Source organism: Lichenostomus cassidix, chromosome 19 (assembly GCF_008360975.1).
Source record: "Lichenostomus cassidix isolate B80296 chromosome 19, HeHo_3.0, whole genome shotgun sequence".
Classification (NCBI taxonomy): Eukaryota; Metazoa; Chordata; class Aves; order Passeriformes; family Meliphagidae; genus Lichenostomus; species Lichenostomus cassidix.
Window position 1 is genome coordinate 6,634,852 of NC_139499.1, and position 13,677 is coordinate 6,648,528.

A 13,677-nucleotide genomic window follows, 5' to 3' on the forward strand; every position below is an offset into this window, starting at 1 on the left:
CTGCCCGGGAGTGCCGGGGGGCTGGGCCCCCTAAGCCCCTCCCCGAGGTGCCCAGCAGCCCCGCCAGCCTCACTGGGGACACCGCAGGACCCACTGCCCAGAGCCATATTTTGTAAGCTGGTGCCCCCCAGGTTGTTATTTATTACCCCGGGCTGGGGCTGCTGCTCCCTTCCCACATCTTTTTCTTTTCAATAAACTTTTCTTGTATTTATTACGGCCGCCTGAACCTCCTTCCTCAGCCTGAACCTCGTTCCTCTGCCTGCCGCAATTGGGACGGCAGGACCGGGGGATGCTCCTGGGTTTCCGTGGGTGTTGGGGACAGAAAGAGCCGGGCTGGGCTGGGCTGGGGGGCACGGAGAGGGGTAATCCCTGACCCACATCCCGGCAGCAGACGGGCTCAGATGGAGCCGGTTAATTCGGTAATCACCGGCAGCAGCGGGGATGTGCTGGGCTGGGGGCGTCGCCAGCCCCGGGGGGCTGCTTTCCTGCAGACCCTCTCTGCCCCATCAGCCCCTCATTAGCGCTGGGGTAATTAACGCCCCGGGGGAGGTCGGGATCCCGAGCAGACAGGGGGTGGGCAGTGGTAGAGGGCAGCAGGGCGGACTGGGGGGGTCGGGCTGTATCAGGCCCCCTGTCCATGTGTCTGACCCCCCCCCCAGCAATGGGGGGGTCGCTGTCTCTGCAGGATAATCCCACAATTGCATTAGTGCTGCTGCGGCTTAATGCAATTAGCCCCTAATTAGCTGCACCCTGCGGCCCTGGCTGGGCTAGGGGGGCAGCACTCCCGGGGGTGTCCCCATCGTCCATTTTGCCACTCATGAATGTCCCTCTGGGCAGCTGCCAGCCCGGTGTGGCACCACGGGGAACTGGCCATGCTCCTGTCCGTGTTGGTAACCAGTGCCAGCCCATACTGGTGCCCAGTTCCTGCCCATACTGGTGCCCAGTACAAGCCCACACCACTTCCCAGTTCCTGCCCATACTGGTGCCCAGTGCCAGCCTATAGTAGTGTCCACTGCCAGCCCATACTGGGCCACCAAACCGGTGTCTGCTGTCAGCCCATTCTGGTGTCCAGTGCCAGCCCATACAGGTGACCCATGTTAGCCCATACTGGTGCCCAGTATCAGCCCGTCCCAGTGCCTGGTTCCAGCCCATCCCAGTGCCCAGTATCAGCCCGTCCCAGTGCCCGGTTCCAGCCCGTCCCGGTGTCCCTTGTCACCCCCGCCCGGTGCTCGGCTCGGTGGCGCCGCCGCGCGGTGCTCGCAGGGCTGCTCCGGGACCGAGGGAAGGGGAATGAGGGACATCGGGCAGACAAGGTGTTAATAGAAATTTATAGTCTTAGTGAATAATAATTACAATATAATAACATATTATTATAAATTATTATTGTTTATATTAAGCATACGTTTTCCTATCTATTTTATGTTTATATTTTATAGTTAATATATACGTTTTATGTGTACTTTAAAAATATGTTGAAATTTTAGTATTTTATATATTATATAGTTATATCGTTATATAAAAGTTGCATACATCAATATAATATTTTAATATTTTATATTACATAAAATATTGTTTTATTTTATATATATTTTTATTTCATATATATAATTTCATTTAATATTACAGAAGTTTTATCTATAAAAATAAATTTAAATTTTGCAAATATACAAAATACGTATACATATGTACATGTATTTCATGTGCATATTTCATCATCCATTTCTATTATATATTTATTTTATATTTAAGAGCGATCCATAAATTTTAAAATTTTGATCCGTTTATTTTATATTTTCACGTTTATCGTGTACATTTTATTTATGTATTTTTATTTTTCTGTATATATATACACACCCCATACACACACAGAGAGTACAGGGATGGCCCTGTCCCTCCAACCAGGCCACACATGGAGGTCGACAGCTCCTTGTTACAAGCAGTTGCCTTAAAAGAAATTAAATACAGTCAAAATCCCATATATTATTTATGAGCTAAAAGTTCCAGCTGCTGGAGGAAGCCTGGGCAGCAACTCCTGGATGAGCTCAGGGAAGCCAAGGAGGGTAAAAACAACCCCAGGAGCTTGGAGTTGTCTCTGTCCCCACCTCAGGGACCAACTCCCAGCACTCTACTTTCCCTGCTTGGATTATTTTCCTCTTTCCCTGCCCCTTTCCAGCCATATCTGTGGGATTTTCTGCTGGCTGCTGCACTCCAGCTCCATTTTTCTGGAAATGTCAGCCGGATCTTGGAGCACCTCTTAACCTTCAGTGCTCCCCTGGAACAGCCTGGGCTGCAGAGCAGCAGCAGCAGCAGCAGGAGATGCTCTTAATGCTCAGGGAGGAGAAGGAGACAAATCGATTTGCTACTAAACTTAGCCTCAAATATCAAGTTTAAAAATAAACTTCCTGGAAACTAGTTGGTTTGAAGGTTTGTTGTAAAGGTTGGTTCTGCCAGCTCACTCCCTGCTCCGCTGTCCCAACGGCGCTGGGATGCTGGAAGGAACTTGAGAAGGTGCTCAAATTAGAGAGGAAAACCTTATTAAATACCCCAAAGATCAAGGGAGACCCCACCTGGAGGGCTCTTTGACTGTGTAAGACCCTCGCTGCAGTGGAGATGCCCTAAATAACCCCCAAACCTTTTTAACCTCTTTGGGATGCAGACAGGGAGGATTTTTGGCAAAGCAACTTCACCTTAGAGCCCTGATTTGTGTCAATTCTTGATGCTTCTTCTCCAAGACAACGAAAAAAAACGATGTTTTATAGGGAGAAAAATGTGGGACAGATCTCCTTTGCACATCTTTCATTAAAGACCCATCTGGGCTCTCTCCCTCCCCATTTGCCTCCCAAAACTGAGGAGTTTGAGGGCAGTGGAAGCTGACAAGGTTTCACAGCAGTTTTTTGGTGCTATTTCACTTCAGTGTCAATGCATCTCTCAGGCTTGCAGCCACCCTAGCAGAATCAACAGCCTGTACCCAATTGCTTTGAAATTAACTTTAACTAAGCAGATAAAATACTCCAGTAATTTTATTGCAATTTGGCTCAGCTGAGCATTGAAGAGCATCTGAAAGGCGATTGTTGCTGGAGGGTGTCCAATCTGTGCTCCTCCAGGAACATTCCCCTTCCCTTTGGCTCCTCCACCCCCTGGACCCCCCAGGACCCCACATGGAGCAGGAACTTTTCCATTTATTGTATACATTTTATGTCTTTTTTTGCAGCATCCCCAGCGCTGCTCCTCTCTGAACATCACGAAGTGATGGAGCTGCTGGAATTTGTGTAGAACATCTGGGTGTTGCCTACCTCGGGTCAAATTCTTTGGAAGAAAAATCTATTTGGCCCTGAAGGAGAAGTTTTAAAAGGTTGGACTGTGCTTGGAGCCCCCAGCTTAGCTGTGGCTGCAGGTGACTCCTGGGTGGAAGCAGCAGCTGCTCACACCAAGTCCCTGCTGGCTCATTATCCACCAGATCCTCGCTCCAGGATCCAACTCACTGCAAAGATGATGAGAAAGTCTCCTGGAAACTTGCAGAAGAGATTCTTCCTGTTGGGGGATGGATGGATGAAGAAACCAGATACCAAAGAAGCTTCGAGTCAAAGGAGAAGAGGATCCTGAAGCTCAGATGGATGGAGCAGCTGCTCTTGGAATTTCCAGATGCTGGAGAGGGATGCAGAAGTGCCTGTGGGCAAACAGCTCTTCCTGGCTAAGCTGCCTGGTTTATCCCAAATTTCAGGAAAACCATGTGGGAACCCAATGTCCATGGTGTCTGGGGAACACTGGGAACAGTAGGAAAGAAGGATTTTGCTGCTCAGGTTTGCAGTGAGCACAGGAGATGGGTTCGAGGTGTGCTGTTCTGAGAGGGAAGCAAAGATTAAATGAGATGTATGATCCTGGGAAAGGGGAAGAAACCTGTCAAGTCCCATCTTCCAGAAGGTGTCTGCAAATGTTACAAAATCCCTTAAAAATTTTGGCAGGAATTAAACCCCCCTCCTCCACTCCTCCTCCTATTTTTAATCATTATTTCAGCACCTTTCTGTCTGAGATTCTTTCTGTTTTCCCAAACCTTCCCAATGCTCTTATTGGAGCAGGAAACCAGGCTCTTGCCTGATACATTCCTATCCCAGAAACCCACAGAGACCCTTCCCCAAATTCCCTTTGGGACAAGCACCCACCCTGTGGCTCCATGGCCACACAAGCCCCACACACTCACACTGTATAAAACCAGAGCGGGCAGAGGGATCAGGTCTCTTTTATTTTTCCTGTGGACAAAATAATAATAAAGAAAATTCTAATTGATACCCGTGGCACAGAAGCAGCGGCCTTTATCATCAGTCTCGTGGTTTAATGAAACACAGCAGCAATCCCCAGTTCTCTCCCCAGTGATCCCCAGCAAACAGCTCTGTTTGGTTTCCACGGGAGCGGCCGAGGCCCCTGGAGACATCTGACATGGAGAGCTTAAAGAAAATTCACAAGTGTTTTTTACAGAATGTTCACTTTGGGCTGTAACAAACTGGGCTGGAGGCTGAACAGCTTCAAAGCTTCTGAACATGGACAGAGATTCCCTGTGGAAGGGTTCACACCATGTTCATGTTTATCCTGCCCAGGGTCTTCCTAAGGTCCACCTGGATATTCAGAAGTGGTACAGGAATGGGGAAGATAGTGCTGAGGAGGAAGGGCGAGTAGCTCAGGAAACACTTACTCATCCTTACTCACTCCTCAGGGAGCAGAGCCTTGTGCTGGAGTCCAGGGTGGGGAAGGCACTGACCCACAGATGGACAGACAGACAGAAAGGCAAGAGGAGCAGCACTGTGACCCCCAAAGGTTGGTGACCATCCACGTGGGGCTCCTGGGAGGGCGCAGGGGGAAGGACCATCCCTGGCCTTTTGGTTCCTCTTAATTCTGCACTGGGCACAGAGACAAAACCACAGGAGGTTTCTCCATGTTTCCAGGAGAGCAAGGCACAACTCCTACCACACATGGCACCGTCTCTTCCTCACCCTGGTGACAGTGCCATGGCCAGACCCCCACCCTGGGCACCTACACCATCTATCCAACCTTTGCTCCCCACATTCCACCTGGGAATGAGGCAGGACAGTGCTTTTTAGGGATGCAGTAGGGAAGGATGGAGAACCCAACACAACAGGCTGCTGCAAAGGTGAAAACGGTTGCTTCAAAGAAAAATCTCACTCCCAGACCAAAAATAAAGGTTTCAGTATATTTTAATAGTAAAATGATTCTTATTTTTTCAAGCAATGTCCCACCTGGATGAGTCTCAGCAGGATTTTTGCTTCCCGGTCCTGCTGTACCGGGGCAAAGCCTCGGAGGTCGTGGCTGTACCTGTGCAGAACAGTCCCCAAAAACTCACAGCGTGCTGCCAACACCACCAAACGCCTCCCAGGCAACCACCACCACGGCACAGGACTCTGCTCAGGCTCTCGGCAGAAGAGCAGGAGTTAAAAATTAGCTTTTAATAACAGTCTGGGTTAAGATTTGGAGCAGGCTACGGAACAGAGGAGAGGCCAAGGTCTTATTTAGTAAAAAGGAACAGACTCAGGTAGCAGAACACCTTACAGTGACTGACTGGGCAGGGAGGGGTGAGGTCAGAGCACAGCCCTCGCTGGGGTGGGGTTGGGTTTGGGATGGGGAAGACGATGGGGTGACTGTAGGGGAAGCAGCTTCAGACTCGAACTCTGGCTCCAACAGAATGGATTCAGAAAAATATTGCATGAAAAGCCTCAGGATTTTCGTTCTTTCATAGATGTATATTTACCAGTTTTCACAAAGACTGCAGGAATACGATTATAAACAATAAATTAGGACTTCATGTTGCTATCATTTGGCATAACACAATCAGGCAATTTTTCCTTTTTTAAATATAAGGCAACACAAGCCAACACATAATTTAATCCGTCTTTAGTCAAATTGCTTAACTTTGCTAAGGAGTTACCACTAAAGAACGGGTTATAGTACACTTAAAAGAATTTAAATAATGACATGATATAAGTGTACTAACTTACGCAAGGAGTCAGAAATGTACTCTGCTAAGCTTTGAAACCTAAATATTTGTTACAGCCCAGGACTACACGTTCTAAATTAAAAAAATACAAATAAATGTTTTCTAATTTTCCCATTTACGAAAAACTTTTAAGAATCTCTAGCCAACTATGACGTCACTTCAAAACTTGTTATTTTTTTTAGCTTTTTTTTTTTTTTTTTAAATTTTGTATGATGTCTTTTAAGATTTTTAAACCATGCTCATTAAGGAAAGTTCAAGGAGCAAATACTTAAGGCTTTGTTTTTCCAAGGGCTGTGAGGGAGGCCAGTGGATGGCAGAGGCCAGTGGGTTCACCCATACACAATGCTACTCAAACCCACACTACCAGGCGACATTCATACAGAAATATTACACTTAAAAGTTACAGTGTAGAGCAATATTTTTAGCCAGTGTACATAGAAAGAATCAATGCATTTATTTTTTTAAATTTTTGTCTTCTTCTTTTTTTTTCCTTTTTTTTTTTTTTTTAATTTCCAAACTTGATTGTGATCATTATGTTCAAGTATTAGTCTCGTTAACAGAGATGAGGAATTTTCTACTTACAACAAATTCGGCTGTTAGAAAGGAAAGGGATGTTTTGGTACACTGAGGAGAACAAGATGCTGAGGTCACCCAGTAGTTAGTGTCCTACAGTCACTGACTCAACTGGCTGCTGGAAGTGACGTGGGAAAGGAACAGAAGGAGTTAGGCACCGAGACCCTGGGAAAAAGGGATGTTATAAATAGCTTCGCTAATTCCCAGGGAGAAGAATTGTTCCATTAAATCTGCTGGGGTGTTTTGATGGAGAGGAACAGGGGACTGTCAATCCCACAGTGGCTTGTGAGAGGAGCTTTGATTCAGACCAACCACCTCCCATCCCACAGCGCGACAGCGCTCGCTGCACTGGGGATGGGCTGAGCTACACCTCCTCATCCTGACAGTAATTCCAGCTACCAGAGAAGTGGCTGAACCCTTTTTGGAGTTGTCAGTGGGTCTGGATTCCCTTCACATCAGGCTGGCCAGACTCCTAGCAGCGAGGGGTTCAGACAATGTGAGCTTTGAGGCTGGTGGAAGGGCAGTGGGGAGGGGGAACATGAAGAAAGGCAGCTCCCCACGGCTGCCTTCATCCCAAACCCGCTGCTCCCCTCCTCCATACCCTGTCCAGAAAACAGAAAGTGTCAGAAAAATCTGCCAGAGACTTTTGACTTTGGACAAAGTCTAAATCAAACGTGGGCAAGAAACAGCTGAAAAGCTTCTCCCTCTGTTAAAGCCTAAATACATACCCCTAGCTGGCTCTTTTCAAACGTAGGCTCTTTTTCAATTACACAGGCCTCTAGACAGTGCAAATGGTCAATGTTTAATGCATTAATGAAATGGGCTTTCGAGTTGAAAATAAGCCCTACTCCCTGACAAAATTCTGTTGCTCTTAATCTTGTGAGGAAATTGAGATGGAAATGGAAGCAGCTATGCTACCTCGCTCTTGCTGGAGCTGGAGAACAGATGCGACTGCAAAACCCTGCAGCAACTCAACCTCAGTCCAGCGAGGAGCTGCTCAGCAGAAGGCAAAAAAATAAAAAGCTGCACAAAGGGGACTCTGCGGTGAGGAAACAGCTGTGGCGTGAAGTAGTGTAATGAAATTCTTTGACACAAAAGGCATGTTAAATATTTGATGCATAAAGGAGAGAGATAACATGTAAGCAAAGCTCTTTAAATATACAGTATGTCTTCTTCCAATGGGTACTATAATGATCACACAAGTTTGCAAGTTAAAAACGCCTTGCTTATTAATTAAAATTAAGACTAAAACCTATAATTTTTTTTTTTTTGTCTGTGAAAGTGACTGCAGCCTATCTATACCCTGGGTGTTGAATATGAAGATTTCGACTATCGGTTGGTTCAGGTGCTCGGTTCATGGGAGGCCGATGGACTTTTCCCAGCACGGCCATGCTCTGGTCTCGGAAGCAGGACTGCTGGAAGTCCCCACTTAGGTAATCCATGGTCTGCATCACATTATTCTGGCTGGATGGGCCAGCTCCAGCTCTGTAATGAGTTCCTCCTGCACAATCCAGCGGCGCTCCCGCTGGCTGTCCCCCGTGGAAAGGCATGGCGAGGTCCTGGGACCCAGAGCTGTCACTGTTGGGGGTGGGCAGAATGTTATTCCAGAGGGGCTGGAAATAGTGCCCATTGGTATATGGCAAAGGTCCCTGCAACCCGTTCACAGGCGGAGAAGGCGTAGGCTTCTCGATGGGGGGCTTCAAGCTGAAGGACTGGCCCATGCACAGTTCTTGAGGGTAGTTGGAGGTTTTGCCAGGGAAACTCTGCCCTGCAATCTCTCTCTGAGGGTGCTTCCCTGCGAGTCCAGCAGGCCCAGCAGCATCCCCACACATTTGCTGCAGATGTGCAAGCTGGTGCTGGTTCCACGCAACCGATTTGATTTCGTTCTGGTAGGCGGGTGGCACCCTGTTAATATTGACCATGGGCACATTAACAGAGGCAGGAGGAATAGCAGCAGCAGCATGGTCGACAGGGTTTACTACACAGGAAGGCATGGGTGTAGGGACATTGTGAGTAGATACCCTGGTACTTGCATTGATAAGCAGGTTGCGACTTATAGGGCTGGGGTTTGCAATCTGTCCCTCACACACTGAGGTAGTGCTAATGCCAGCTCTGGCCTGGCAGAACTGGTTAATCTGGTGCACAATGCTGCTCAGGTCCGGTGGCTGGTTCTGCTGCAGGGTGGCAGCCATAGAGAGGGGAATGGTTGAGGTAGACACGGTCACATTCGGCGGCGCGTCTGCATCCGGCATCTTTCTGCCTCCATGTAAACCCGGCTGCAGCAGCGGATTCGGGGGGTGCTGCAGGCTCTGGTGTGCCATGCTCTGAGGGTGCTGCAAGCCCTGCGGCTGCTGCATGTTCTGCGGGTGCGGCAGCGCCTGCGGGATCCCCTGAGGGTGCGGTAAGCTGGGTGGCTGTGGAATACCCTGAGGGTGCTGCGGGATGCTCTGGGGGTGCGGCAAAGTCTGTGCATGCTGGAGAGCCTGCTGGCGAGCGAGCGCCTGGGGGTGGGATAAAGTGCTTGGTGCAACGTACGGCGTGGACGGCGGGTTCATCATCGCCTCCGGCAGCAGGCGCGCCCGCGTCCCGTCAAAGTCCTTGATGATTCCTTTTGCTGGGGATTTGACTATGGCCAGCAGGCCTGTTTTCGTGGTGGCCTGAGATGGGTAGGGGCTGTACCTCTGGCCCGAAGTATCGAGTCCGTTCACAGTACGGCGTATGTGTTTCCTCTGGGGAACCTTGACGCTGTTTGGGAAGATTTTTATAGTCAGTGGATTGTTGGCGACCTTCTTAGCATAAGCATCCAATTCTGCTGGGGTAGGATACTGTGCAGATCTCATTTTCTGTGTAGTGTCCCCTGCGGAGAAAGGAAATTCGTCAGTTCTGGTAAGCAAGGGATCAACCCCAGGGCAAGACAGTCACACAATGAGGGTAGAAAATCTCCGAGGAAACGAGAGGCAAGAAAACTTCATCTTCCCAGACCAGCGGGTCATGCAGCAGATACCTCATTCCCTTTATTACCTGGTGACCAACACAAGCCCCAGTTCAGCTTAAGGCAAGATCTGCCCAGGGGAGCAAAACAAAACCATGTTCTCATCAGAGTATGTTTGCAGTTGGACAAAAACAGGTAACGTTATAAACATCAGATTGTTTCCAGCTGAAATATTCCTCACAGCTTGCAGTGCTGGGCTGGTTTTTGTTCTCTTAATTTAAGCTGCCTCCCCATAGCTCTTCAAGCCATTCTCAGCATTTTTAACATGGAATTCAAAATCAGAAAGTTATGAATTAAACATGAACCCCCTGTAATCCTGAGCTGGGAACCATACTGTGGTGGGCTGACCCTAGCTGGGCACCAGGTGCCCCAAAGCTGCTCTGTCACTCCCTTCCTCAGCTGGGCAGGGAAGAAGAAACATGGGTTCAGAATAAGGAAGGGGAGATATCCCTCACCAACTACTGTCATGGGCAAAACAGACTTGGGGAAATTCATTTAATTTACTACCAATCCAATCAGAGTGGGGTAATGAGAAATAAAACCAAATCTTAAATCCCCTTCCTTCTTCCCAGGTTCAACTTCACTCCTTTCTCCACCTCCTTAGCACAGGGAGATGGACACAGCTGCCTCACTATGGTCCTTCCCATGGGCTGCATGAGAATCTCTGCTGCAGTGCCTGGAGCACCTTCTCCCCTCTGCTTCTTCAGTGCCCTGGGGGTCTGTGCAGAGCTGCTCCTCTGACAAATTCTCACTCCTCTCTCCAGCTGCAGTTGTGCAGGTTTTTCCCCCTTCTAAAATCTGTTATCCCAGCGGTGTGTCTGTCCTGGAGCCAGCTGGCATTGGCTCCATCAGACATGGGGAAGTTTCTAAGCAGCTTCTATATCTCCCCCACTGCCAAATCCTTGCCCTGCAAACCCAATACACATCAAAGCTTCAGCTCAAGCCTCCATTTACACCCCACTCCTTTCCTAGGTGCTGACATCTGAAAGCACTTCTGAGTGTCTTGCCATCCATTAGGAAGCTCTTGTCGGCCCAAGCTCAGCAAATGGAAGGAGGCTGATTATTTTACAGCCTGCAATTATTTCTTCAGCTGACTTTTCAGGGTGGCACCTTGCTAAGGACAACATCCCCACATCACATGGCAAAATGACGTGATTACCTCGCAAGATTAAAAACACACTACTCCCCAGACACAGACAAAAGGCTTCTGGAGACAGAGGTGTGGTTTCACTTCCTCTGATTTATCAGATACCTACCTGGCCCACGAGCTCAAACTGCTTCTGCAAAGAACTTCAGAAATCTAGGGAAATGCTTGTGTCTCCCTTGTCATAATCATATTCCAAGCAGAGAGTTGAGCTGTTTCCCACCACAGCTCTGCTGCCTAACTCCTATGGGACTCCTGCTGATTTTATAATCTTCAAATAATGGCTTGCAGCTTTGACAATCCAATTTAGCTTTTGCTTGATTTTTCCCCCCTTCACCTTGCAAACAGTTCACCGGAAAAAAATGCCCATCTTTTTCCCCAAAATTTTCAGCATCCTTGTGTCATCTGCTGCTGTGCTGAGAGAACAGGGAATGTGGCAGCCACCCAAGAGCACCCCAGCCCCATATCTGGCCCTCTGATTCAAGGAAATCTAATGCTCCAGCAAAGAGCTTGCTGCTCTCAGGGAAACAGCCCTTCCTCTTGAAAATCCACCTCTGATTCTTTTAAGCAAATTGCCTCCAAAAGATGAGTGCCAGCCACTTCTTTCCTTGCATCCTGCAGCTTCCTGTCATCAGAGGTGAGGGAGAGCAGTTCTGCTCTAAGAGCTCTCACTCCCAGAAAGGAAGGGTCAGAAAATGGAAAATAGGATGGATATCAGAAGAAAGGTTAATTATGGAAGTATTAAAAATATCTTTTGTGAAATAAGAAGCTTTACGAGCAGTTTGTCTTACATCTCTAGCACAGCTCGTACCACGGCGCCGGTTATACTTGTACTCCCTGTGCTGTCCAGACACTGGCACATATCATCCCTTTCTCTTAATCAAAGGGAATATTAACCCAAACATCCTCTCTGTTCACATCCCTCTACCTGTCTCTGCAGGCAGGTGGTTTATATCTGCCCTTTGAGAGAGCTGCTGTGCTCCTAACGGAGAGGAGAGCCTGCGAATGGCATTTGCCAGTATTACTCTACCTCAAAAGCCAAGACCTTCATGAACTCCCAACCTTTATTTTTAGCATTGCCCACGCTCATTAAGGTCTGTTTCTTTCCCAAGACATGACCCTGGCAACCCCTCATGAACCAGAGAAGAACCAAAGGACAAAGAAACCCGTATCTGTCTGTGTTATGGTTTATGTTATGCTTGCAGACATCACATTCTATTTTCAGATGAAAAAATCAAGAGGATACTTTAAGATACCTCTGCCATCAAAATGTCCCAGCCTGGTTGACATTTCTATAGGCAAACCAGCAAATGAGGTTGCAAATATAAACACCAAACAGACACACTGAATATTCTCTTATCCAATCATCAGTTTTTCTGGTACAGAGAAGGTTCAGGAAGCAGCTAAAACATGGATGTTTGAACAGGCTGCAGCCATCAGTCAGACACACCTCTAATCCCAAACCTGGAAGAACTCCTTCCTCTGATGAGAGACAACAACCCCTCAGTTAAACTTAAATGACACCCCAGGATCAAGTTTGGCATCCTATCAAAGGCAAACCATCTTTTAAATCCCTTGGATGGGATCTTCTGAACCCAACCACCATTCCAAACAGCACCTGGTTTATGCACAGGTAAAATGATGCTCCTTTTACTACAGGCTAACTCAGCCATGTTACTCAGGCCTGAAGGTGATGTATTTCTGAGTGCCCCAATGTGCTTTGCTAGGAGTTCCATAGGCAAGATTCCATGACTGTAGTAATTAAGGCAGTAAAATATTAGGAGAAAGGCATTATGGGGTGAGAAAAAGTCTGAATATTCCATACAAGTACCCTACAAACCAATAAAGAACAATTAGTTCTGGTAACTGAGTGAATGGAAAACCTGCTTGAACAGTCTGAAAGAAAATGCTGGTATTGGAATATCATCATTCATGTGCAAGAGCAAGGACTGCAGATCAGACAATAATAAAATGATGAGGCAATGGCAGAGGAAGAAGCTTCATTAGGAAAACAATGGGATGAGCTCCAGGAAGCTCCCTAATGGTGAATGCAAGGCAGAACACTTTTCTTGAAAAGTAATTATTTCGTGTTTATTATAAGGCAAAGCTGTGCATATGAGCAATTACCCCAATAAATTGGTGAGCTGCAAGTCCACAACTCCTGCTAATCCCGTGGCAACCAATTCCTCTGGTCACACTCCTGGGCTCACCACTGGAGCTATTTTTGTCATGGAATGAGACAGATTTCCCTGCCTCACCTCAGCACTAATGGAACATCTTTTAAGTGCATTTCACATTAAGACTTTAAATCCCACTGCTTTTAAAAGCTGCCTATGGTTAAATTTTCATTAACATTAAACAAAATACAAACAGGCCTTCAGGATTCTAACCTAATGAGAGCTACTGCACTGGGACAAGTGAGAACCAGCAGTGTTCCCCTTGTACATAAAAACCTCAATTTCAGCAGTTTCTCTGAAAGAGCCCTCCCAAAAAGACTCAGTTTAGCTGATGACCCCATGTTCTGTCCAATCTCCTCTTCTCTGGTGTCCCCCCAACAAAATACTTTTTAAGAAGCACCTTTCACTTGATTTTGCACCACTGTCATGAAAAATTACCCTTTTTCCCCCAAAAAGGTCTGGCACTGCTGCTGTGTTCAACTGCAGCTGCAGACACAGCCTGAACCACCTTGCCTCAAATATCCCAACTGACCAGTCAGGTTTATACTGGAGTCACTGGGAGGAAGGAGAGAATATCAGTGAGCCAGTGAGAAATCCCCTGTGTGGAAAAGGATGAATTACAGGGTTAGCCTGAACTCAGGCTGAAATTCAACAAAAAATACTGAAATTGGAAGTTCTGTAGTCATCAGTTTCTAAGGGAAAAAAATACGTGCATATTAATCCACCAAACTCCTACTGCACATACCACCTTTAAGAACAAGCCTCTTATTTGAGATTGAATATGGTA

General features: G+C 47.3%; 1 protein-coding gene across 2 annotated transcripts in view; it reads right to left on the reverse strand.

Moving 5' to 3' along the window:
* Positions 1-5,189: 5,189 nt before the first annotated feature.
* The window catches only part of FAM222B (family with sequence similarity 222 member B), a 36,485-nt gene continuing 27,997 nt past the window's right edge, over positions 5,190-13,677 (reverse strand). For both annotated transcript variants that reach the window (XM_085078286.1, XM_085078284.1), the window contains one exon: positions 5,190-9,434. In XM_085078286.1, coding sequence (XP_084934412.1) covers positions 7,870-9,417 — 1,548 coding nt within the window. In that variant the 5' untranslated portion in view covers positions 9,418-9,434 and the 3' untranslated portion in view covers positions 5,190-7,869. The remainder of the gene's footprint in view (positions 9,435-13,677) is intronic.